Genomic DNA, 27,843 nt, shown 5'->3' with positions numbered 1-27,843 from the left:
TATCAAGTTGAAAATTCAGTCTCTGTCACCTGACAACTCGTTTGGTCCGTCCAATATTTCTGAAAGCTGTGGATTGTTGCAGTGTTCTGCGAGTTCTCTAGCGGGCGGATTGGTATGCAAGTCCGCTTGAGTGGAGGAAAAGGGGGGTGAAAGTTCATAATGGTTCATACATATCAGGTGACAATGTGAAAAAGTTGGGCAGCGTCAACGGCTTAAAAACTTTTCAAAATGACAAGTGAGGGGATTGCAAAGTATGGCGAGGAGGACGATGGGGACGGTGAGGCTTTGGCAACGGGATACTACGACGATGACGACGATTTTGACACATTTACTGACGGAGATCTTGATTGTAGCTGCGAAGATGGAGGTATGAACCTTTAAATCTCACGAGGAAGGTCATACAATGTAGCAAATGATAAGTAGCCGAACCATTGCGAGCTTGTTGTGATTGCCCTTATATTTTAAAACCGAGTCGAATGGAGGCTGACGTAATTTATATGTTTTACCTTCTGTTTTAAAGAATTGCAAGACATAATTTGAATACTGCCAATGGGTGCCTCGTGACAAAAGTTGGGCTAGTATTTCCCTCATATTACTTCAATTACAGGCTCGAGATGGCGTTAACACTGTGACATGCAGTTTGTGGGCGTTGTGTTGTGCTCGTAGACTGTAATGTGCTCTACCATAAATGGAACCATTGGTCAGTGAAGTGATGCAAGGAGTAGTGCTATTAGCCCTGCACAATTAGTAATCTCAGTCTGTGTACGTGTTACACACTTCATTTAATACTTGAAAATATGGACTAATATTTTAGTGGTTGCCCTTGGATTAAGTGGTTGCCCTTTGATTAAGTTAACTATTATTGACTTTCAATATCACATTTGCAATAAAAGAGGCATGGTGAATATGTGCTCAGTGACAAAACATGACACAAACTGCCAGTGTCACATGACCACTGTGTTATAGTTTTGTTTATTTGTTTATATATATTCCGTGTTTACCATTTGACAACTCAAGTGCATCACAGGGCAAAATGTGTTATTGAATCAGAATGTGTTTAGAGTTCCGCAGGAAGAGTGGGTGAGATTTGCAAAGGGTTACTAGCTGAACTTTTATTTTCAGCATTTTGGTTCAGAGAATGGGTTTTAGTGTTCTAGCAATGGTGAAAAACTATGCAGAAGCTGAAGATGGCTGTAGAATAGGCCATCGCCAAATAATGTTGCACCTGGTGATTCCATGAGTTGCAGACTTCAGTCGTTGCATTTAATATACTGTATGCAACAATGTACTACATATGACAACTATAATTAGCATATTTTTCCCTATCCCAAACTGCATAGTGTTCTTTTAAAAGGTGTTGTAATCTCTACAAGTTGAAACCAAAATGTATGAAAAATGTGTGCACTTTTACAACTTCTGAATTGTTTGATTATAGATCTAATTATGTGGAGTACAGAGGAAAGTCAAGAAATACAAATGTCTTTGTTCCAACCATTATGGTGGACTCTGTATGTTTGCCTCATACCTAGATACTAAACTACATACTTTCTTGCTCAGAATCTCCAACCGAGAGTTAGTCAAGCCTAACCCGCCCCCACCCCTCCCCCCCAGTATTCAGCGAGGACCCCCTGAGCGGGGAGGTGAAGCCGCGTATCCTGCTGATGGGCCTGCGACGTAGCGGCAAGTCCTCCATCCAGAAAGTGGTCTTCCACAAGATGTCTCCCAATGAGACTCTGTTCCTGGAGAGCACAAACAAGATCTGCCGCGAGGATGTCTCCAACAGCTCCTTTGTTAGCTTCCAGATCTGGGACTTCCCTGGACAGATTGACTTTTTTGACCCCACCTTTGATTACGAGATGATTTTCCGAGGCACAGGCGCGCTCATCTTCGTAATTGACTCGCAGGTGAGGGGCATGTTAAAGGGGTGGGCAGGGTGTTGGATGAGTGTTGTTTAAGTTGTGTAAATATGTTTTTTGGCAAATTTATGGTACAAAATAAGTGCAATGAGCATTGAAACTTGATGTTTTTGCTAATCAGTTGAAAATGTGTTGCAAAAACTCACACCTTTCCCTCTTCATAAAATAGGTTACATCTTAAAAAAAACACAACAATATCGGGCACCCTGGTGGCTGACCAGTTAAGAGTGTGTACCACGTATCACTATTCCAATTCAGTAAATATATGAAAAGCATCTAAAGCCCTTAAGATATATAAAAAAGAAACACAATATAGTATGATAACATGTTGCATCTGTGCATCCGACATTGCACTTTTAAAATGCAAGTTCGCTCTGGTCTCTGTTGTGGTGCTTTTCTCTTTGATAAAACACAAGCATCTCACTTTGAGCTTCAACAAAAATAAATAAATATTTATTTATTCCTTTTGATTGTGCTTCCTGTGAGACAGCATACGTATTTTGTATTAAAATGAAGAACTTTTTTCTCATACATATAATTGACCATTTCATTTAAATATTCACGTAAAAATATTCCCTTGCACTTTACCACTTTCAAACCCAAGTTTGTCCTCAAAACTGTGTTTGTAAGGGTCAGATCTGACTTAGATGACGTGATGGGCTGTGTAATCCTACCTGCTAGTTAGAGACTGGTGTCCCCGTCACATCTCCAGGTGTGCTGGGCGCTACACTGCTCTAATAATGCATCCATCCTCTTTAGAAGCACTGACTTTATTTGACAGGATTTTTACTGGCAATGTTGATAAGCATAATTGTTTCAAGGATATGATTTCTTCCATTCAATTCCCTTTATTGATTTCAAGGGAAATTCCAGACATATTCAGAAGCAAATTCCAGGAAGGGTGCATAGAATATCATAAACACCACCATAGATGTGGCATCATTGAAAAGAGAAGAGAACCAGCTGCTGCCAGAATAACCAGACTGTGTTTTCTTGTTTCCCCGCTAGGATGACTATGTGGAGGCTTTGAGTCGTCTTCATCTGACCGTCACTCGGGCTTACAAGGTCAACCCAGAAATCAACTTTGAGGTGTTCATCCACAAAGTGGACGGTCTCTCAGATGACCACAAGATAGAGAAGCAGAGGGACATCCACAAACGGGCTAACGATGACCTGGCGGATGCAGGACTGGAGAAGATACATTTGAGGTGAGCTGGGGCCGTTTCTGGCCATTATGGTTGAAGGGGTAGTTATGAATAGTATGTGTCTACTCACACTGTATACTGCCTATTCATCAAAATAGAACCAAATAAGACCAAGTAGTTCGACAAAAACAATTCTCAATGCTTGCAAACTGATATTTCTTTCAAATAGCCTCTTACCTTAGGGACAGTTCCCCATAAAATCTAAAATACTTTTTTCTACTTTCTGTGTTTCTGATTTTGGGGTGAACTATTGCTGTTGTTACTTTTTATTGCTGGTGCCACTTTCTGGTATTTTTAATTTTTTTCTTTTTGTATTTTTATTCCTACCATGTGGCTGTTGCCTTGCCTTGTACACAGAATGACATGTGCTATAATGTGCATATGACAAATAAATGTATTTTACTTTAACCTGTCCCTTTATAATCTGTAGTAAAATCCGATTACCCCCAACCCCTTTCCAGCTTCTACCTGACCAGCATCTACGACCACTCCATATTCGAGGCCTTCAGTAAGGTGGTCCAGAAACTCATACCCCAGTTGCCCACCTTGGAGAACCTGCTGAACATCTTCATATCTGTGAATACAGTACACATGCCCAAAATGAGCCCCACCACACCTTCCAAACACCACCTCAGAATTTAGCCAACCAATTGCTTCAATTATATGACAAAGTTATAAATATAGTATAAAGCCTAGATCGCTAATGACTTTAAGTGTAAATGACCTTGTCCATAAAATGCAATTACATTTTGCACTTAGGTATACAGTCAGTAGGTGGCAGTAAGGTGTAATAAATGATAGGACTTGAGGTGGAGTTTGAGTGCAGTACACAAGCAATCTGTTTATAGATACATATATAGATACATATATAGCATTAAACAAAGAAAGATATTCTCTGGGTTCTGTATACAGTAATCAAGCGGTTTCCAACCTGTTTCCTGGAGAGCTATTTTCCTGTGGGTTTTCACTCCAATACATGAGCACATTTAATTCTAATAACTATCTGGTTAATGTGTTGAATCAGGTTAGTCAAAAGTTAAGTTGGAGCAGAAAACCTACAAGAAATTAGCTCACCAGGAACAGGGATGAAAAGCTCTTAGGAAACCTAATATATGTGTTTATTCAGTTGAGTCCATTGAAAATACTGATTTTCTATTCTCAAGTACTTTGATGTTCTTCACACCGTAAATATGTAATTGTGTCTTGAGTTCAGTGAAGGCAGTTCAACTTTCAGCTTCACTAGTTAGCATTCACAGCTAGCACACTTAGCAAATGTATTAGCGAAAATAGTAGTGAAGTGGAAAAGACCTTGAAAATCTTAACTCTCATGGGAGTTTCAAAGAAAGGATAGTTCTGATCAATAAATATTTTCATCCATGAGTGAAATACATTTTATAATAATCTCAAAGACCATACCTAAGTAGGATAAAATTCTGCTCTTAATGAACAAAACAGAAAGCACTTTTCGTTGCATTTTAATCATACAGTGGAATTTCATATAGGCTTTGCTCATATAGTTAGTCATACAGAAGTCAGAGACACTTAAGTACATCACAATACATCTGCAATGTTTCATGGAGCACATGCTAATATCCATAGCCATATGGACAAATGTTCGGAGTAGATTCTAGTTAATGGAAAAATAAGAGAAACTCAGGGCTTCCTTCCCAAGCCGACTCTCAGGAGCTGAGCTTATGTAAATTTAATTGGAAGTGTTGTGAATTTATGAGGGCGGATAGGGCCCTGGATGACCTTGATAGCAAGATGGAAGTGAAGGAATCTCAGCTGGAATAAAAAAAAGTTTCTTCCTTCAGCTTTCTCAATCTCTCACTTTTTCCCTCTATACCCTCTCCATATCTCTTATCACTGCTTTTCTTGCTGTCTTTCTCTTAATCTCTTTTGCTCTCTCTCTGTTTCTCCATCTGTGTGTCTTTCTTAATTTGCTCTCTTGTTACTTCTTTAACTTTTTCTTGTTCTTTTTCTTTTACTCACCTCTCTCTCTCTCTCTCTCTCTCTCTCTCTCTCTCTCTCTCTCTCTCTCTCTCTCTCTCTCTCAGAACTCGGGCATCGAGAAGGCCTTCCTCTTTGACGTGGTCAGCAAGATCTACATAGCAACAGATAGCAGCCCAGTGGACATGCAGACCTACGAGCTGTGCTGTGACATGATCGATGTGGTCATCGACATCTCCTGCATCTACGGGTGAGCAAGGCGACTTCACCAATGCCCCAACTCCATCCTCCTGATCTTGAAATGTCAGAATCCCCAGCTTTTCCTTCTACCTGAAGTCATATCCACCCCTCTGATTATATATGGAATATCCCCTGGAATTATTCCCTTAAATCCTTTGCTGATGAAAAGTAAACCTTTTGCTCCATTTAAAACCCATGATGTTCCTGAATCCACTGCATTGTCCATGGTGTGCTCTCTCCCTTCAATCTCTCTCCAGCTGAGAATGTAATTAGGCCTCTAATATAGATGCACCTCCCTGTTTCAACTGCTCTCGTTGACTTTCACTTCTTTGAGAGAAAAAAAGTTCCAGTGCTCAAACGTCCAGTTGTTGTATCATCCCCAACTATGCTAGCTGTTGACAATGGTGAGTGCTAAAAAGCTTTTTATAACAAGGGAAGGAGATGATAGAGGACTGCAATTAAAACTCAAGAAACCACTCACGGCAACTTTGAGAAAGACAATTAGTTGCTAAACCCCCAAAAAACATATTTTGCTGCTTTGGAGTCCTGTTGCCAGGACACCAGACCGGAACAGCAGCTTAAATCACACCTCCTCACAGCCTTCATGGTCCTCATCCCGCTTCTCGTCGGAACAAAATGTACATCACTATCTGCCAAATGTTGGAATTTCTGCACCGACCCTTCCTTCCTTGTAGCCATTAGGGGATGTAAACAAGTTGAGGTCACCCACTCCAATGTCCATTTCACGCCCTCGGGGCCCATCGACCTTAACTCGACCCAGCCTTCCTCTATGTCGTGGCACTGTGGTCCGCTGGCTCTGCAAGCGGACTGGCTGCACAGCTGGGGGTTGTGGGGGTCTGGGATGGAAGTAGGCCAAACAGAGCCTCAGGTGAATGAGTTTTTAACCTCGACAGCTGTTGAAGGGCCATGGGCATCAACTAATGAAGTTGTATTAGGGCACTGACACACTCTAGATGGGCTCATGTTATGTTGTATGAGTGAGCAAGAGAGAGAGAAGGTAAGAGTGAGATATGATATTGTGTGCATGTTAATGTGTGTGTGTGTTGAATTGTAATGTTGTGTGTATGTGCTGTCAATATGCTTGTCCAAATTGATTAGAAGTGGTCCTAATTTATTGAAAGTTGCCATCATTATCATGACAATGCAGTTTAGTTATTAACATTAATTAGAGGGTTTAGCAAATGGAATATTTTACACCTCATTTGGTTCACAAGGCCCCTCTTATGTGAACAACTTGGCATGCAAATCACTTAGCATCCTTCAATGGCAAAGCAATGTCCCATGGCCACCAGAATTAATATCCTTTCCCTATCCATGGCAATTCCACCCTTGTTCGAGAATTATCTTGCTCTTTTCATAAATGATAAATACAAGCTGTGTAATGGGTCAGGGAAATGTAGCTCTCTTTTTTTAAATCAGTGAAATGCAGGAACTATTCTTAGCTTGCATATGCCCATTGCATTCCGCCCCAAAGCCCATGAAAGCATGGGATTAAGTCAGGGCTTTTATTCATTTTGATAATTACCATTTGATCCGTCATCTGTTGCTATAACAATGTTTCTTTTTCTTGCGTGCTATTTTTTAACGAACAGTTTTTTTCAATTAATGTAACAGGTATGAATATATTTTAGTTTTGAAATGCCAATATCTATTGTCATTAAAATATGACATTTCCTTCCAGTTGTCATGGATACGATGTATATTGTCCTTTAAAAATAACTTTAAATTAAATATGCAGCTTTGAGTTGCACCTTGTGAAGTTTGACTTGTTCAGGTGTGCCTAAGAATATGCAGATCTTAATGTACCTACCTCTCAAAAGCAAGTGGGTGGATTTGTGCCCTCATTGATTATATATTTTGTGTTGCGAACATTGAGGCCAACACTTCATTTCGTCTCATCCATTCCCAGTCATCTCCCCTAACAAGAATGACCCAGTTTCACAAGTTAAGAGAATTATTGTCTTTGGAGGGTGATATTCTCACAATAGTTCATACTGTAACTAGGAATATTCTCAAGGGAAAATAAAAAAACATTGAGAAGATTCTGAATTTGAGTGAGTTTGGATAATGGAGTACTCTTCTATATAACGAGAAGAATAAAACTTTGTCTTTTGAATAAAAATCCAATGGAAGATGTCCCTTCCATTTCAGTGTTCTCAGCTTTCTGATGTAATTAAAATGAAGATAATACATTATTATCAACAACCACAACCTTGATAAGAACCATGGTATCCAGTCCACCTGTTCCAGCGCCGGCATATTAATTCAAACTAATTATTCTAATAATCAGCCTCCCCTCTCTCCCCCTTCCTTCCTTCCATCCATCCATCCATCCAGTCTCACAGGTGAGGAGGCAGGCCAGCCCTATGATAAGGAGTCCATGGCCATCATCCACCTCAACAACACCACGGTCATGTATCTGAAGGAGGTCACTAAGTTCCTGGCCCTGGTCTGCTTCCTCAGGGAGGAGAGCTTTGAGAGGAAAGGTCAGTATCAAGCCAGTGGAAGAGACTATTTTCAGAAGTCAATTTTCCAACATGTCTCTAGATTTAAGAGGAACAGGTTTAGGGTTCAAGTGTAGTTGACTGAAAGAATATGGTTATAATTAAGCCAGCTGAAGTTCATTGCTTTCAGTATGTGTGTGTTTGTTTGTGTGTGTGCGCACGTGTGTGCACGTGTGTGCGTGCGTGTTTGAGAGAGTGAGATAAAGAATGAAAGATTACCGTAGCGACACACGTGTGTGCCACAGTCAGAGAGCCAATTCCTCCATGGGCACAATCTCTCGTTTGGTTTCCTCCCCCTCTTTTGACAGGCTTGGTACCTGTGATCAAAGGCGGCCCCCCCCCCCCCCCCTCCCTTTCAAGTGGTTAACTTGTCAATTCCTCCCCTGTGGAGATTGAGCCTCTGCAGTGGCGCAGGAAGCCCTGATACTGGAGCAGAGATGACAGGCCTTATGTGACAAAAGAAAAAGTTGCTTTGAATGAAACCCCTTTCATGTCATATAGTGTACATGCAGGTGCAGTCTTGACACATACTTTGCATGTACTGTATGTACAATGGAGAAGTAACTATGTTGTGTTGTGTTTGGTCTCGATCGCAGTGATGTGTTGTGTCATGAGGGCATCCAGTTTATTAGCCATTATTTTCAACCAGGTGATGAGGAAGTCCGCTTTTAAAATAAAAACAGTGGCCTTTCCTTAAGACCGATTTAACTTTTGGGACCTTAAGAATAGGTCTTGTTCATGATGTGATGGTCATCACATCACATATTGATAGACATTGCAGCTTTGTAGAACTCATTCAAGACATGCTGGCGACAAGGGGGAATAAAAAAAAAATTGTACTCGACATAGACAATGCAAGCAAAGCATGAGTATACTTTATCATTTTCTTTGTTCTTAAACTCCATATGTATATGCCTAATATAGAAGTCATTTCAAGTACAAGTAACAACTTTTTATTTTATAACCTTTTGTCTTTGTTAGAAGACAGCATGTACAACTATTCACCAATTAGGCACAAAGTCATTCTGTCAAAACATCCAGTGGGGTGCTAAAAGGCCACTGTAATTACCATGCATAGATTTAACTCATTAATGAATAGCTGAGGCACAAGACACAGCATGTTATACAAGTGATATCACTTGTTATTTATACCCCCGAAAATAAAAGTTGTAAAGTTAAGAAAAGGAAAAATATTCAGTAAAAGACCATTACGCTCTTCGCATTAGCACTCTATTCCTTTGAAAAAAGTGCTCTCAGACAATTACTATTCAACCATGTTATTTTTAAACTCTGTTCACATAAAAGACAGGGATCTCTTGGAATCCGATCAGTAGTACCCATATAGTACCCATGTTGCATGTGCTCCAGCATAAATAGAGATCCTCAGCTGTGATAGGGGGCTTAATCAAATGAATTGAACAAAAGACTTATCAATAGAAGCTAACATGAGTCCATTAGATATGAGACTTGCAAGAAGGCTGCATAGTAACGTGTGTCTGCCATGTTTTGGAAGTATTGTTTAGGATGTAATGGATAAAAATGAACATCACTGTGTCAGTGACATAAATTATTCTATGTGTATGGGATGAAAATGCGTTTTGGAAGTGTAACTTTATTTGACTTAGAATTACAGTATTTGGCTCCAGTTGCATACCAGTAACTCAGTCTATTTGTATAAAAAAATTTTAGGACTCATCGACTACAACTTCCACTGTTTCAAGAAAGCTATCCAGGAAGTGTTTGACGTTCGCGTGAAGGTGCAGAAGAACCGCAAGCTCCTGAGCCAGAGGAGGTGGAGCAAGCAGGCCACGCCCAATGGAGTCCTCGGTAACCCTCACTGAAAACCTCCCCTTGGTGATGCTACATGTCATTCATCCATGTTTATTTACCTGCATTCTGCTGTGATAGGTGATGATCTCTATCCTGCTGTTCTGGGGGTTTCTCACTGGCTCACCTGGTTCACTCTCAACCCCCACATGTTTGACGTCTGAAAAACTGATTGTCACAGTTGACTTTTATTAACCCATACTAAGGCAAGCTTGTGTTTTATAGTTTTATACATTTAAGGACAAAATTACCCAATTGTATTTGTTACTGAGTCATTGTAAAAGTAATATGGATGGGTCTTTATAATAAAAAACTATCCAAGTAAAAGACTGAAATTAGCCATTCTGCACTTAAAGGAACCACTTTGCCAAAGGATGGCATCATACCAAAACGGAAAGCTCTTTGCATGTATCATGTATGTTGTGTTACCATTGATCAACATGTTTAAGCCATATGAATATTACTAAAATCTCCTGGTGTGTTGATAGATTTTCATGATAGTTTCTTCCATTGTTGTTTACCATGTAGTCACACATTACATCAAGTGCCATCTGTAAGGATTTAGTTTAATTTTATCCAACATCATTATCACCGGCAATTGCTGTCATCATTTGAATGGTGCTTTATACACAGAAATTGTGTTATTCCTCGTTACCAAAGCTTAGTGAACAGTAATTAGCCATGAATCATACATTTTAGTCAGACTCATAACTATATTATTTCATGACAGTGATGTCACCCAGATGCCACAATAAAGTATATTTAATTGTTGCAAAACAATTCTATGCCTTGTTGACCTTTAAAGGGGTTTAGTCTGCCTTCATTAACCCCCCTCCACAAAAATGTTTTTTTACACCATTTTATTACTTTACACATTTTACTGAAGCAATGTATTTATTTATTTGTTTATTTTGTTCAACAATAAAGTTGCATTTGTTTACACAGGAGTCTGGTGTCGGCCTTGATTACACCATTGATGTTAGCAAAGATAAACATTTCTCTACCAGTGCATTGCTGAACACCTCCTGTATGACTCGTGTACACTTCCAAGGACACTACAAAGATGAGCAATTTGAGATGCTTTTGAACAAGAAACATCCTAGCAATGTTCTACCTTGAAGTGCCTTGTCAAGCTGATGGTTGATTTTGAAAGGGTTCAAAACAGCTTTCGGCGATTAGAATAAAATGGCGGTGTGACAGTATAGTATTACCTTGTTGTACGTAAAAAGGTGTTGAGTGGACAGGTTTGAGGAGTGTTGCTCACACTTATTTAACTTTTTTGGTTTGTGGCTCAAACAACTCACTGAAATTGATTTACCCTAAATAACTTACATTGATAAGTCATATTTCACTTCCTAAGGGCACAGTGATGTCTTGACAGCTCTGACATGAATATCCGTCAGATACAGAGGCATACTGAACACACACTGTAACACACACCTTGGGTGTCATCCCCCAGCATATTGTCTCCTCAGGTGGGGCACTGGTGGATGTGTGTGCATTTTCTGTGTGGGTGCCCATGCTAGGTCACCATGGGATTGCGTAACAGCTGCTCCTCACTGGACAGCAGTGTGTGTGTAGTCGCCTGCTCTACAATGTGTTACGTAAGACAATTTGATGTTTAGAATTATAATCCCCCCTTGCTGGGCCGAAAGCTTCCCATCTGCTATCTCCCGGCTTTTCCTGTCGGTTCAGCGGACGGTTCGTTGTTACAACATGGCGGGACGAGACGGGACTAAAATATGATGCAGGCCAAGTAAACCCTAACAAGTAAACAAATAAACCATGTCTTTCTTTGTTCACGAGCTTCAGATCCATGGAATGGTGTGAGGCGCTCAGTGCTGTCACAGTGAATGCAGCTGCAGAGAGTGAAGAGCAGTTTAGATGTTTTCTCCATATAGGTTTCAGTGCTCCAGAGGAGCCCTGATCAAGTGCAGAGAGTGGAATGACAACCACCCAGGATGGGGGATGGTGCAATGGTAGAGATGTTTTTGCTTTATTGTGTGTGTGTGTGTGTGTGTGTGTGTGTGTGTGTGTGTGTGTTACACATATGTGTGTGCACAAGTGCAGATGTGAGGATTCACCAGGTTATTTCGAAACTGTCAGGATATAAAGATAGTCCTAGATCACACAAACACCATGTTTACAGTGTGATACCTGACTGGAAGTAAAACGAAAGTTCGGCACCTTCCAGAATGCTAAAACAAATGCAATCCAAAATGGAAGAGTTTCCATGCAACTAGAAAACGATGATCAAATCAAACAGGTGTTCATTTCATTTGCTGTCTGGGGAAAGTTTAGCAACACAAACAAATGTCAATTTGAGCAACACGTACTGTTCAACCCCAACCATTTAAGCAAGTAAGATGTTGTTTCCTTTTAATAGACAGCTCCTTGAATCTGATCACCAAAATACCATTGAGACTATGCACAAACCTAAATCTGCTGCTGTACTTTTTATTTGCGTTATTACATCACATTGGTTAAATGTGTCTGCTACATAAATGAAAGGTAAATGTAATGCATTGTATATTATGGATCTATTGGATATGACTGAAGCATCTATTGTATGAACATTGTGGATGCTATCTTGAACATCAATATATGATCTGTTGGTTTGAAACGTAATGTGCCATGCAGATTTTCCACTTCACTGTGTCTTTTGCTCTAAACCTTGTTTCAACACCCATTGAGCTGAAGTAACACACTGCAGTGTTTCAGTCTCTTCTAGGTTGGATATATATGTGGATTTATGGCCCAGTAAGCACATCATCTTACCCAGGATTAAAAGATCAGATTACAGTCATCAATAGTTGCAATCAACAGATGTTTGTGTTTGTTGCATGTGCCAAAGGTCAAGATGAACTATTACTCTGCATCCATTACCAGTTGTGTCTTACATGCATCAAAGCAGAACTGCCAAAGTAGAGGAACATGTATCATATAGATAGTTTGGTAGTTGATAGATTGCTAATTACTCTGCACATGAGTTACACATAACAACACTCTTACGGAATCAGTAACGGCACTCAACCCCAAGAGAAGTGTTACTATGGGTGCTTGGGTTGGGTCTCTAGCATCAGATTGAGCTCTTCTACAGCCCTTTTTATTGTTTTGGATAGACATACTAGCTTTATGTGGATTTGGTTTGTCTGGAGCTGGAATCCACATAAAGCTAGTATGTCTATCCATAACAGTGATCTATTATTACGTGCAGATCAACAACTTAAATACATAATTTTGATTACGATAAATGTATGTTGTCATCATTTAAATCGAAATCTTTTTTGTTTGGTCTTTTGTGATCAGAGCACATTTTTTGACAACTACTTCGCGGTATACTTCACAGCAAGGGTCGATTTCACAGTGGTGTGATTGCACAGATAGCATGACTTATTGTTATTGATCTCATACGCACCGAGGACTTTTGACTCATACTCGAAAATGATGAAAAATATATCCACTCCCCTGCAATAGGAGTGGATATCTCCCAAATAATTTACCCATCATCAAATTCATTTAAAAATTGATATAATATCTTTGATTGTGCACATATTGTCATGTATATTGAGTATTGCACTCAAGTCAGAAGTACTGAGAAGTCATATAAAGTAAAGACATCACAGACAGAACATCACATTCTATGAACTAATCAGTCATGACATATCCAACATGTATGTGTGAGATGCACTGTAAAATCTTGTAATTCATACATAGTAGTGTAAATGTTTGTTTTTTTGCCCACCAGTGGGCATGCATCAGATGGGAATTCCCCAGATTTCAACCCACACAAACAGAGACTGTTTATTCCCCAGATACACAAGCCAGCCCACTCTTCTAGGCCCTTGGTGTTGTCTTCCAAATTCTAATGTAGCCTAAAGATAAAGTATCACTTTTGAGCCAGTCTTTCTGCTGATCCAGCAACAAGTGAAAATGTTTTACAAAAAGCTTTAAGGCTTTGACGAATAACAGTGGATTGAAGAAATGTCTACGAGTTCCATATGGAGCACAAAGAGCAGTGTTAAGAGGATATAACAGAATTATAAACACAAACACATGATGAACACAGAAAATAAGAACACAACAATAAAAGGATGCAATAGTGATGAAACTGTCCTGAAAAAAACATGACTTTTTCAGAGACCTAACGTGCTTATGAATGCTCAAGTGGCTGTTGACTGTGGTGTGATTGCAACTAGACATCAAGTGCATATTTGAAGAGATACGTCCAGAAGTCTGCATCGGCACAGATATGAAAATTCCTCCTTTCATCATCAGAACTCCCTTAGAACGGCGGATGTGTAATTTCACACATTACCCTCAAAAGATGAATCGAAAACGCTTTGTTCATGCAATTACTTGTGCTCGGAGGGGAATTGTCGGCCAAATATGGAGGAACAAAACAATAGGTGTCTGTAGCTCTGTTGAAAGAGTATGCTTACAACACCAAGGCTGTAGGTTCGACTCATGCTGTAACTGAGTTTGAGATGAGCACATTCGTATTAGAAATATGCTGCCAGAGAGTTCTGCTATCATTGAAAGTTTCAAGACATTACATTGTCAATCTAATCTCATATTATAAGAGAGGTGCATTCACTTAGACCCGTCGATATTTTCAATATACAGAAAAAAGTATCACATATTGATCATGACTGAGATGTTAAAAACTGCTTTTTATCTGCTGCTTACGTTTCTGCTGCTTATTTGTGTATACCTGATGAGCTGTTGACACACTGTTGTGTAATGTACAGTTTGGCAACTAGTGTAAATTGGGGTAAATTGGGTGGCATTATATGGAGCTGATCCCTGTTTTATGATATTGTATTATTTAATGCAATAAAATGTTTTTAATCCCACTGCCATATGGGCTGGCCTACAGTTTTCTTATCTCTGGGGTGCATCCTGTTTCCATGGTTTACTTTCAAACAGGTGCCATTTTCCAATTTTAACCCATGGAGTCATTGTAGTGCTAACCCTGTCCGTGCCAACAGAGCTATATCAACAGCACCTCTAGTTTTAAAAGAGGCATTTACACTTAGTTTATAACCATGTATACTGGGTCTCTAAGAACAAACGGCACACAAAGGAGGGGAAAGCTTGGGGTAGTGCTTACATTTTGATGGGCAGGGGCTGTTCATTTGGGTTAAGTGTGAAACTGAGACATAACCTTCTTATACCTGTACATTCCCCATGTTATTTCTTCTTTAACAAAGACATTAATTAAATATGATGATTCTTAGGTGCACAGAGAGCATTGCAGATAAGGATACCAGCAACACAAGTCTCACATGCCCATCTGTAGCCGGTGTATGGTGAAACTCACTCATCATGTAACAGGCCGATCACGTCGACGAAGTGATGGCTTTTCGTTGGCGTAGTTGGTATTGGTGGCGCTCGGGAAGTCAGAGGTGGCAGTTCGACCCCAGTGCGGGGCGAACATTGGCACGATACCTTGCAAGAGCACGTCTATTGCACATCTTCCTTAAGAGCGGGGATCAATAGGTTATCAAATAAATCACTGTTCACAGTTCTATAGACTGTATATTTGTAGTCTATGTGCAATTTAGTTTTGTTTTCTCTGTGGAAAGTGGATTGTTTATTCATTTTACTCACAGGACTGACAGCAATATTGCTGGCTAAAGTAGCCTAACTGACGGGATTTCTCCTCGTTTAATTTGGGGAGGCCAGACCAACTTTTACGTAACGCCTCCTTAAGCGGCATTGGCGTGAGTCCAGCTCAGAAGCTGTTTACCAATGACAGAGGGTGACTGCGGGCGTGGAGCACTGCGAGAATTGCAGCGAAATCCCGGATAACCTGCATTTCTAGGGGGCTACAGAGTGGGCGCAGTGAGTGGGAGCAAAACACATCAAACTACACCATCTGCTGCTTCTGCGCGCTCACGAGGTCATGATTCCTCGGGATATGCTCTCCTGCAGGTCTGTGCTTGAAACCCCCTGCAGTTCCAACAGCGCCCACTTCCCAGCATGGAGTCCGTAGCCCCGCCGTGGATGTCCCGCAGGCAACTGCAGGCTGTCGAAAGGATTGGCGACTCTGAGAGAATACCTAATGACAACCATTCCGCTCAATGTTGAAAAATGTAATAGCAACACGTTGATGAGTCTTGATATAATAAGCCTATTCTACAAGTGTCTACGTTGGTCTGCAGTTCATTAAGTAATGAAAGAAATGTTAAATGAGTTGATACGATGAGATTTTGGTAAACGTGTTTCAAGACACTTCCCACTCGAATACGCACAAAATCGGCTATTATCATGAGAAGGGGAATTTTTTTTTTGTTCTTGTTTTTTTTTTTTGCAGCCCTGCACTGAACATTGAGTTGTACTTACTTAGGCTACTTGTAGTCTAATCCCCCCAAAAATGTTCAAGCATGTGATTGTGGACAGTGAGACTCGGAGCTTTATCTCCGAGTGCGCGCTTAGCAGTGGTGACCAACCATGTGGTTGGGAACTACTGGACGCCTCCAAACAGCTGTGCAGTTGCTAACCAGTGGCCAATGGCAACTGGAAGCGGTTAGGAGTGTAGGATCACAAACTGTGGTATTCAAATCGTAGCCTATATGAAGATGGCAATGAATTACGAAGCACACGCGCACGGATTCCTTTGAACAAATATGCGCTGGTTTTTCAAGACAACGGAGCATGGGCAGAAAGGTGCTTACGGACTTGTTTGTGGAAGTCGAAGCTTGAGCGCATAATGCCGGGTTTAACTAAACCGCTGATTTCGACTTTGCTTCTTTGTATCGTCTTTACCGGGGAATGCCGTAGGCACGGACATCGTGTGAGGAGATGGACTGGAACCGTGGAGAACCAAAAGCATGGGACGTAAGTGTGCGTGCACTGTTGGCTTTCAAAATACAGAAGATTAAGGACAAAAAAAAATAATTATTTCATTTGACACTTTATTATAGCCTACGTTTTTATGTGAATGTTGTGCAAGAAATTATGAAATCAACAACTAAAAATATTGTACAATAAAGTGATCGCAACAACTGAAGCTGTATTTGAAAATGTGTAATTTACCATATACGAGCGGTATTGTGTTACATTGTGTAAGTAAACCCTGAATGATAAACTGTAAAATCATGATGATGGCGATGATGATTGTGATGATGATTTTTAGTTACTATCTAAGATATATGAACAAATTGGCCCAATGACGCAAGGCCACTAAACAGACTGATGTCATGAGCAGGGAAGACTAAATAGGACTCGCCTACTGGGGGTTCAGATTCACCATGACCCAGACGGCGAGAAGAGTGCCTTTGTTTGTCAATAGCTGGTCTTGGCAATTGGCTGGCATGTCTTTATCGCCACTAGATAGCCACGTGTCGCAGGCACGTTCAGGCACTTCTGTCAGCGGAGTTAAAGGCCTACAATCGTCAGGTGGTATAGAAATCGTACAACGGAGCTTTCATAAAGAGTGACGTGAATCCACATTATGAATGAATGCCACATGCAGTAGTCTAGATCTATTTGGGCCACGAATTATTTGGTGTTTACAAAACGCGTACTTTTGCGGCACTTTCTCCACAGGAAGTTTTAGCCACTGATTAATGTTACACAAATAAATTGCGTGTTGGATTATAGGATAGGCCTACTACCTCCAAAAACGTCATCAGTGTTGCTGCTATCAAGTCGAATTAATTGTCAATTATTGGCATTAATTATGACAGGTCTTCTCCCAACAGTTCATTGTCAAAGAAGCCTCCAGATGTGACGAAATCTCGGAAGCTGAAGACAGAGCAGCTGCTGAAAGTAGATGATCATGATTTCACCATGAGACCAGCATTCGGAGGTATGTTTGGTTTTTAATGTCACTCGAGTCAAACAGACAAACACAATGAAAAAAACACCAGCGTGAGCCGGCATACATAAGTTCATACACACGCACACACTCTCTTTTCCGTGAGTAATGAGAAGTAGGATGGTGTAGTTTATAATGTGAAGTTTGTAATGATTCTAGTGATCTTCTATCACCACATTCTTGGCCCCAGTGCTACTTCAATCTGTTTCTAAATTCATTTCTGTCACCCCATACAGCAGTTAACATTTGACTGCTCCATTATCAGGGAGAGTCAATTGAACATGCTCTCTTCTCCATGGCTAGCTCGAACTTTTATAAGGCTGCCACAGTGTCTTCTGAAGCAATTCAAAATGTTATAGCATCAGAATTCAGATGGATTTTTCTACTCTACCTTCTTGGGCTATTTTTTCTAAATGGTCACCACCCTACAGATCGTCAGACAGACCTATACACTGCAGCCCATTGTAGTTGTTTGTGCAGTACTACAGTAGGCTGACTGGAATCACAATTGTGTTTTGTGTAGAGAGTACAGACAGAAGTCGGCTTGCCAGAAATTTCATTGTTCTAGGCTCAAGCTGTGCTTCTGGAAAGGCTGTGAACCAGTGTTTGAAATCAGAGGACTATCAAGTCATATCACTCAATGAGTTCAGGTGAGCTACAGCTCAAGGATAACACATTGTGTTTTTGTGCTTACAAAGTTCAACTTCCCAGTTGGGAAATCCACTGCAAACTCATAATCAAACTTGGTAGAGCAAATTCTTTTATGCTGTTTTGATGTGCTATTAAGTGAACGCCAACGCTAGCTTACCCCAAAAAATTAAATAAAGAAAAGAATGAACAAGTGTGTTTTTTTTGTTTGATGTTCTTCTGAGCATGTTCCTTGTTTGGAGCAGCTGACGAAAGTGTGTCATTGTTTTGAGTGTCTCTGCCTGTGACAGCATTGGGTCTATAAACTGCAGGGGGTCACAGCGCAACGGGCTGTAAATAGCCTGAGTAAAACTATAAACAATTTCTCCAAAAAATAATGCATACATGGACCCAAACACATTACTTTGAAAAGCTTACACAGAACACAGACAGGAGAGAGTGCAGATGTGCCTGTTGTACTGCATGACAGCTACTGTGGACCAGTTTAACATGCAAACTACAGTGAAGAAAACATTCTTGGCTCCGCTTGCTCAAGATGAGGTGTTCTCTGTCCGACTAGGACTGAATTTTAAAGTGAAGCCTTCTGGGAAGTGTAAAGCTTATGTATGCATGTCATGGGGCACTATCTTGTCTGTATATGTGTGTGTAATGTTGATGATCAAATGTAAACCCACTCCTGCTGCACATGCACACCAACACATACATTACAGGTGGATCTGTGGAATAAGCCGCAGGAGAGGGCTGACTCTTGCTAATGCATGGGTGTACTATTACTCTTAATCCTGGCTAAGATAACACATTAAGCTTTTTGTTAATCAATGCCTAAAGAAGTATCCCCAGGATAATTTATAGTATGTATATAGAGAGATAAGCAAGCACAATTCTGATATGTTTACTAGGCATTAAAGTGGTGGTGTACTTTTCAGAATTGTTTTATTTGAGGGATTTATTGGGCTTTAAAGTTCGAATGTCAGGTCCACTCACACAACATATTATTACTAGCCAGAGATGATTTTACCCAAAGCAATGTAGGCATTAAATAAAATTGCTTTTGGAGAAATGTTGGGAGAATGTTGATTGTGAGTCTTGAAAGAGTACCAAGGTCTAGCCGGGATTTTGGTTCATACAAATAATAAAACAGCCTGCTGGGAATGGCCTTAACATCAGTTTGATGTTTGGTCTGAAGATTCAATTACCAGATAGTATCATGAAACTCCTTACTTCAAAGGAATGCACCCATTCACCTCCAGTCATTTAGGGCCAAATGAAAAGCTTGCTGTACTGTGTATGTGGAGAGATTTGATTTCCGACTGGCAGGAGATCCTGTAGTTCATGACATGCATTTGCCAATGCAAAACATTATGAATGCCAAAGCCAAGGCCAATGGCCCCAACCAAGCACCACAGTGACGTGCTGCATCCAAGGTGTGCCATCAGGAGGACAACCTGAGCTATTACAATTCTCTGTAGGGATGCACCAATTATCGGCCAGCAATTGGTATCGGCAGATTATTGGCAAAACATTTATTAATCAGTATAAAAAATTACAAATTACTTGCGACCCATTGAGGTGTCTGAAAAGGCTTCATGCTAACCCCATAATAGGATAACGTTTTTCATGTGTCAATGACAGTTAATGTAATGGAAGACTCCTTTGTTGTAAAATGAGAACTCAATAAAAACAATTCAGCTGGACATAAGTTTCGGATCAGGACAACAGAATTTCCACTTGTAATAGATGTTACAGAAATGTCAAAACGTTGGTATTGGCATTGGCCAATAATGTTATATGAACACCTTTGGCTTTGGCTAACCCATCCATCCGTGAATACTGATTAAAGCTTTAGCAACAAAACAAACAAAGTTAGGTTGAAGCTTGCTACTGTAGCATAGTGTTTTGACTACATTTATGTTAGCCTGGCATAGCCTAGAGTAGCCTAGCTGTTAGCAGACGATGATATAGAACCCAGAGGTTTCTCTGTGTGACTGCATGGATTAGCACATGCACCAATCCTCAGTCTGGGTGGGGGCTGCCAACAGCTGTTATGCTCTGTACACACTGGAGACTGGATACTCGCTCAGTTATTAATATCAATGAAAAAGTATGGGTCACCAATAAATTCATCCATTGATGTAGAATTACATAATTCATAATTGTTTATGTAACCAAGTTGAGGTGTTTTTCATTAGAAATCCGTCCCACTTGCACCCTGAGATTGCTTGCGTTTTGGTGTTGTAGCTGGCTAAAAAGATGTTCATGAGAAGTGGTCAATTGAGCTTGTCATCCAGGGTATCTAAGGTAGAAACCTGGGTACTGCAAGTACAGGAGGAAGCGATACTTTCCACCAAAGCAGTGACACCTGCAGACACACAAGATTTACTCCAATTGTTTTTAGGTTTTAGGTCTAAGACATTAAACCTGTAATTGCTATTGATTAATACTTCAAATATTTGTATTGGTCTACCTATCTAGTCGACCCCTCCACAACTCATAACATTATAATGAATGCGGGTAACACCCAAGAGTCATTGGGGGGTTATTAAAGACTTCTTACAGCAATGTTTGTGTTAACCTTCAGAGGATTAAGTGTGCTTGAAGTGAATCTCTGTATCCAATTCAGTCCTTCAACACGAGGCCATTTGACCTCTTGGTTTCAAAAACTATGGTTAAAAGGTGGACTAACGGCTACTATTCATTGAACTGAAAACCTAATGAATATAGCACTTCAGAGTCTTCATGCCCCCTCAGTCAATAGAGTCACATAGACATGATTTGTATATAATTTACTATATATATAATATACATGTTAAGTCAAGTGGGAATGTCAATATTATGAGCTCTTGATTCATTCATTCTCAAATCGTATTAATTATTTAAGATTAAGCATCTCCTTTCATTTCAAATTGACAGTAGATAGTCTTATGCTGGAAGTCTTATACTCCTGGTAATAACCATCTACTCGTTCTACAAAGCCATTTTATTTGCATGGTAGTTTACACTGGCAAGATGGAAATATCACTCTGAAAAGAGAACAGTTTATTGACAACTTCACACCAGAAACAATTGATTTAACTTAAGTAAAGGTCAGTATAGAGATTTGGGGCAATTCCCACCAAGGTCAATGTAATTACACACACTGTTACACTGGGGTGTGCTGATTCAAAATATATAGTATTGATTGCACCACAGGAGGTTCACATCCCTATAAGAGAGCAAGAGAGTATGTATATTTATACATACTGTATTTATATTTATTCATAAGTAAAACTTGAAAATGCACCTATCATGGACTTCTTTCATGTTTCTCTAACATTACAGAAGGGTAACTGGATATTAATCAATTGAATAAGGGATATTACTCAACCAATTAATACAAAAATGCCAAAGGGAAATTCTAATAGAATTTATACAGCCTATGTGAGAGAATCATAGATTTATCCATGGGAGATGTAAGAATACAATAGAAACATTGTGTAAGACCTTCTGTTGTGTAATAGAACATGTAATTCTCATTGAAGCTTCCACACTCTGCCATTGACCATAGCATGTATTGAATATTTATGGGTTAACAGGAATTTGTTGCAGCCAGCAGTATTCCTTTCACAACATGACACACACCAAATAATACCGTATACATAAAGCATACCATATGCTGAAGGCTACTTAAAGTGATTGACAAGAATTGCTATCACGCAGTTATTGAACCATCTTCCTATTAATATACATTTACCATTTCCTAACATGGATACACTGGACTAGAAAATTGACAACCCACATAAAGTGTATGAACATCCAACATTTTGATAGTCTATCATTTTCCCATAGCCATTTCTTATAATTGTATATGTGCTTCAGATGTAAATTAGAGAGTAGATGTGTTTGCCAAGTGTTCAATCTTTAATGTAGCTGTTTTTTATTCACTGGTGCAAAATGGGAAATGGCATCATGTCACAAAGCACTTAGCCTGTAATTGCTTCCACTTAAAAGTTAATAGGCGTATCTTCCATTTGCCAATGTGAGCAACTTTGATATTTCATTTTTGTACAGATGCTTTGATTGATAGTGAAGACATAGTAAAAAAAAAAAAAGAGGATTTTTTTACATGAAGTATTTAAGCTTCAAAGACAGCAAAGAGATTTCAACCTCCCTTAGAAACATATGTTAGTGGATATTTTCTCCAAGAATGTACAGTATTAATTTCAGTGTGACGACAGATTTGAGTGGTTTTCTCAGATAGTGATAGCTTGTGTCATTGTCAAAGCAATTGAAGAGTAATCCCAAACTGTCAACATATACATCCCTTCGCCACTCCTAGACTCTGATCTCAGAACTCTAATCTAGCATTCAGCATCTTCATTAATCTCTTTGGATTACAGACTCCAGAGATAAGTGAAGTAAAGTGGTACAAATCGTGTGTAGAACATCAAATCCGAGACCTGTGTTATCTATGTGTTGATGCACACCCTTGTAGATGCGCTTTGTAAGAGGGTCAGTGCTGTTATCCTCATTCCACTGAGGTTGAGAGTGATTAGTGGTGTAGGGATGGATCAAGATGAACTTCCCAGACCAGTGTCAGAGATAGGAATACTTTGAATGGTATTTAACCAAGGCTTGTGTGTGGACTTTGATTTAGAATTTTCTTAGGGATTAAAGTGTTACATCAGCACCCCCTTTGGGTTGAGCAACAGCACTGCAAACTATTAAGCTCAAAATGACCCAGAGGTTTTGGGTGCTTGGCTGCCCTACTTTGTTGAGCTCAAATGCTTACTGTGTTCACATGTGTAATTTGAAGTGGTCCCTTGCTCCTAGACAGCTTAATTGGCAAGAACATTGGCCTAGAGTCTACACAAAAAGTGTAGAAGTGGGTCAAATACATGGCCAAAATAGTGTTCACTCGAAGTGGGGCAAATGTAAGCCCTTTGTGGGCGCTGCATACCAAAATGGTTCCCACTCAGCATCCATCTATTATCCATCAATGTTATGTTCATTATATATCAGTTATGTCACCGTTCTTTTAAATGTGTGCTGTCATTTTCCAGGCCCCGCTATCCCTGTTGGAGTGGACGTTCAAGTAGAAAGCTTGGACAGTATCTCTGAAGTAGATATGGTAAGAAAATAAACATAATTTGTCTTGTGAGCAATGTGAACATGATAGCATGTATCGCATAAAATAAATACATAAGTATTTATTGTTTTTTTTTGTAAATCCCTCGTGATTTAATATAAGATGTTGGGAAAGCTTTTGTTTACCAGGCAGATGGCCATAATTATGTCCATCACCCACTGTCTGGTGTTACATAATGATAAAGGACAGGAAAAAGGGATAAAGGAGAATAAAAACAAGCTTGAATAGAGTGCAAAGAGATGAATCATTCGCTGGTAGATTTAGTGCTCCACATGTGCTAAACACTGCTCTGTGATGTAGACTTAATGTCAAATTGTTGGGTTTTGGTAACTGATTGAAACCCCTCCCTTTCTACTTCTCTCCAATAGGACTTTACCATGACCTTGTACCTGCGACACTATTGGAAGGACGAGCGCTTGTCCTTCACCAGCACCACCAACAAGAGCATGACCTTTGATGGGCGGCTGGTGAAAAAGATCTGGGTTCCTGATGTGTTCTTCGTCCACTCCAAGCGTTCCTTCATACATGACACCACCACAGAGAACATCATGTTGAGGGTGTTTCCTGACGGACATGTCCTCTACAGCCTCAGGTGGGTTTGGGTCAGCGTGTGTTTATGTGTCTGTATGTGTGCCAAATAGAGGTAGGGCTGATGTGTCTGCAGTACAATACACAGCTAACTGCATGTATAGTTTCTGTACAATTGCAACACTACTGGAATGACAATCTAATCAAATCAATGTTCAAATGACAACCCCATTCAAGTTTAAAATATGTGAATACTTGTTCTCCCAAGCCTTTATGTAAGCCTATACTAATAAAAGGCTTGATACAGGAAGTAGGCTGTCACCCCTCATTTGCATTTTGCTTCCATGTTAAAATTAGAAACATCTGTGTGGAAAGGTTTTGATGCCATGAAAAAAATAAGTAAATTGGGCCTTAGTGTGGTCTACTTCCAGTATAAAGACTGATCTTTTTACATTGTACTGTTCAAATAACTGAAATAATTGTCCCAGACAAAGTTATCTGAAATGACGTAATCTTACGAGTTACTATCGGTAAAAGTGGCCCCATTCTTTTCTGTCAGGCTGCATTGCAGGGGTCACTGTTGTATCATTGGAAGCTATCCAAATCCCAATCAGGGACACCAGATAGACACAAACTTGATTTGATGTTTTAAAAATCAATGCGGTAAAAGAACATTGCATTCAGCAAAAAGTCCAGCCTACAACTGCTCTTAGCCAAAAACAAAAACGTGACTGGTTTAATACAAAAACCCATTCATATATTAATAACAATGTTATTTTCTACTTAGGCCATTGTTGACAAAAGGATGTAGATTATATGGTGTCACGCTACCAATTACTTCTACAGTATGGTCTGTGTGGTATAATGGATCTCTGTTGTTCCTTGTGGACAGGGTGACAGTAACGGCAGCCTGTAATATGGACTTTAGCCGTTTTCCTCTGGACTCCCAGAGCTGCTCCTTGGAGCTTGAGAGCTGTGAGTGTTGACTGTTTGTACTATACATGAACCCCAAAAAGTTGGTGATATGTCAACCATTAAGACTCATTTATAGGAACAAACTAACAAATAAAACCACTTGTATACCTTCCTACTGAATCACGTACATTTATGTTAACACGTCATTTTCATTTTTCAGTCACTCTCTTTTAACAGTGTGTACAAAGAGTCAGCCATAACAGTCAGTAATGGTCTCTTTTTTGGGGGGGCGGGTGTCCTCTAGACGCCTATACGGACGAGGATCTAATGTTGTACTGGAAGAGCGGGGATGAATCTCTGAGCACGGATGATAAGATCTCTCTATCTCAGTTCCTCATCCAGAAGTTCCATACCACTTCACGCCTAGCCTTCTACAGCAGCACTGGTATACCCGCTTGACAGCCACCAAACTTGTGGGTGGGGTGGGAGGTTAAAAACTGTCGAATGGAAGGAAAGGGTCAATCATTTGACATCAAAATGTTTCTGTCCAGGTTGGTACAACCGTCTGTACATCAACTTCACCCTGCGGCGCCACATCTTCTTCTTCCTGCTCCAGACCTACTTTCCCGCCACCCTCATGGTCATGCTGTCCTGGGTGTCCTTCTGGATCGATCGCAGGGCCGTGCCTGCCAGAGTCTCCCTGGGTATGATCATTGTTGTCCAGCAGGATCCATACTATAGCGTCACTACAGCAGACTTTGGTAGAGTACTGTGTGACGTTTGCTGCTTTTGTTCTTTACCTCCCCCCTCTCCCTCGTGGTCCAGGTATAACCACCGTGCTGACCATGTCCACCATCATCACTGGCGTCAACGCTTCCATGCCCAGGGTCTCTTACATTAAAGCTGTGGACATCTACCTGTGGGTCAGCTTTGTGTTTGTCTTCCTTTCTGTGTTGGAGTACGCTGCTGTCAACTACCTGTCCACCGTTCAAGACCGGCGAGAACGCAAGCTACGAGAGCGAGCTAGGTCACAGGTAATGCTCTTGAGAGCTAGATTACATGTAATGACATGTCAGTCTTTCTTTCTTCAGTGTAAACTTTTTGATGTACAGTGTAATAAAATTGTCTGTCCACGTTTTATGCAAATATAGTTTTCTGGGCTTCTGTAAAATTGTGGACCTCACAACAATATGTCAGCTTGAACCTCGCATTTTTTCATTGTACAAGCAGATTGCCGGATATTCAGTTTTGTTCTATGCCTTTCATCTCCATAGCCTATTTCCTTTTTTTCTCCTGTTCTTTCATTTGTCCAGTCTATACCCTGCACCTGTGGCATGTCGCAGACACGCACCATGATGCTGGATGGCACCTACAGCGAGGCTGATACCAACAGCCTGGCAGGCTACACTGAGGACCCTATGGTGCCTGAGGAGGAGCCGGAGGAGATGCATGAGGTCTCTGAGAAACCAGAGCACATGGTTGTCCACTTATCTGTGAGCAGTGAATCAACCACTACCAAGAAGAAAGGCATACGGGCCCTGAACATCATTCAAAACACTCATGCAATTGACAAGTACTCTAGAATGTTATTCCCTGGATCCTACATATTCTTTAATCTCATCTATTGGTCCGTTTACTGCTGAGAGAGATGTTTAATACTGTAAAGAGCTGAGGGGAGTTGAAAAAGAATAACGTTATAAGGACATTTTGGGATGCAAGACCAACAGTACGTTGAAGAAGAAACATTAATTAATCGTTTTGGAGTCAAGTTCAATGTTGCATGGACAAGGACCCAGTTTCAAACCTTTCGTACTTAAGGAAGTTGAAGGCACAGACTTTTAATATAAAAATAAATGCACACTCCAGTATCTGTAGTTTTAGACAAGATACATTTTCAGTTTTCAGTTTTTGCACTGTTCTGTTTGGAAAACCAGTTGAGGATGTCTAAGGATCTCTCCTAGAGTTTTCTACATTCTGTGAAGGCGTTTATGAATGCAGTGACAACATCTCCTACTTAACCAAGTGAAAAAGACAAAGACTGCCAGCTAAATTGTTCAACCGCTGTTGCTATTGTGAATTTCTTGCCGTGACTGAGTAAGCTTTGCAAAATGGTATCACGTAGTGTTTAAAAGCTATTTTGTCCGTACTGCTATTAATCTCTGAGTACTGTCAGTTTGTCGTTTAGCCGGTGATTTATATAAAGCATTGTTGTTTGCTTTGTGTTCAAGTCTATTTGGCCACATACCACATCACCAGTCTATTTCAGTGCAGTGTTTGACAGAAGGGTGTGCACTAACTCTCTTCACGTGGGAAAAGGTGTCACCAAATAGTGATGTAATTATGTAATGTAAGTAATGTACTATAACGTGTTTGCGGATCACTGCTGGTTTCCTGCAGTGGTAAAACGCTGTTAAATCCTTAATTTGGTTCTCTGCTTTAACAAAATAGTAAAGAAACTGTATGTGTACACTTACCACTACCAAAATACTTTCCAGTCAGTTTCAAGCATGTTTGTAGCTGGCTAAATTACGTTTGTGACGTTCTACAAATGAATGTACTTTAAGCACACGAAGAAAGAGAACATATTATGAAACATTTGAGATCCATACTAAGCATGTCTTAAGTTTAATATTTTTCAATTGTATAATTTTTTACCGACATGTATAAGATTTTTTTTAATCCACTTTCTGTGTGCACATGCAAAGCTGTATTCATTAATTTAATGCAACTATACTTACAGTAATAGAAAATGTAATAAACATGGTGTGTGGATAGCACTTAAACCACTCCATTTTGACACAGTCACTGTGGTAAAAGTTTCCTTCAATTCATGCAGCTATCGCCCATACAGTTGATGCTGAAACATCAAAGAATGTATTTGTGTAAAATTAGGTGATCAACAATAAAAATATAATGGATGAAATATGTTTTTATCTGTATCCTTTCATAGTTTCATAGCATATGCTTTCACATAAATAAATAACATAACGTATGTTTTTATATAGTTATTTATGAATTAATATTAGCCTCTAAATCCTCATTGATCATAATACATTATTTATGTGCTACTGCTGATTTCTTAAATTAATCTTGATTTGTAATGGAGAAGAACATCCAGTTTTGCCATACAGAAGCCTGT

The 27,843-nt window shown here is 39.9% G+C and overlaps 2 protein-coding genes across 3 annotated transcripts; both read left to right on the top strand.

Annotated features, from left to right (window-relative positions):
* The first annotated feature begins 15 nt into the window (after positions 1-15).
* rragd (ras-related GTP binding D) lies at positions 16-22,239 on the top strand. Of its 2 annotated transcripts, XR_009931385.1 has the most exons (9): positions 16-367; positions 1,612-1,904; positions 2,925-3,124; positions 3,583-3,697; positions 5,179-5,321; positions 7,670-7,818; positions 9,526-9,663; positions 9,745-10,507; positions 22,228-22,239. XR_009931385.1 is itself a non-coding variant. In XM_062469759.1 (8 exons), exons 1-8 carry the CDS (start codon positions 229-231, stop codon positions 9,825-9,827), a joined length of 1,260 nt encoding a protein of 419 aa, XP_062325743.1. In that variant the 5' UTR covers positions 16-228; the 3' UTR covers positions 9,828-10,610. The 2 variants fall into 2 exon arrangements, 1 of the variants encoding a protein (XP_062325743.1); XM_062469759.1 differs by lacking the exon at positions 22,228-22,239 and having other exon boundaries at positions 9,745-10,610.
* gabrr2a (gamma-aminobutyric acid type A receptor subunit rho2a) lies at positions 15,978-26,453 on the top strand. The gene is made up of 9 exons (XM_062469753.1): positions 15,978-16,506; positions 17,373-17,479; positions 23,176-23,243; positions 23,630-23,853; positions 24,682-24,764; positions 25,009-25,149; positions 25,256-25,408; positions 25,530-25,738; positions 26,018-26,453. Exons 1-9 carry the CDS (start codon positions 16,379-16,381, stop codon positions 26,345-26,347), a joined length of 1,443 nt encoding a protein of 480 aa, XP_062325737.1. The 5' UTR covers positions 15,978-16,378; the 3' UTR covers positions 26,348-26,453.
* Positions 26,454-27,843: the final 1,390 nt, after the last annotated feature.

Source organism: Osmerus eperlanus, chromosome 9, assembly GCF_963692335.1.
Source record: "Osmerus eperlanus chromosome 9, fOsmEpe2.1, whole genome shotgun sequence".
NCBI lineage: Eukaryota > Metazoa > Chordata > Actinopteri > Osmeriformes > Osmeridae > Osmerus > Osmerus eperlanus.
The sequence above is the reverse complement of the archived record's forward strand: the minus strand, read 5'-3'. Positions and strand labels throughout refer to the sequence as shown.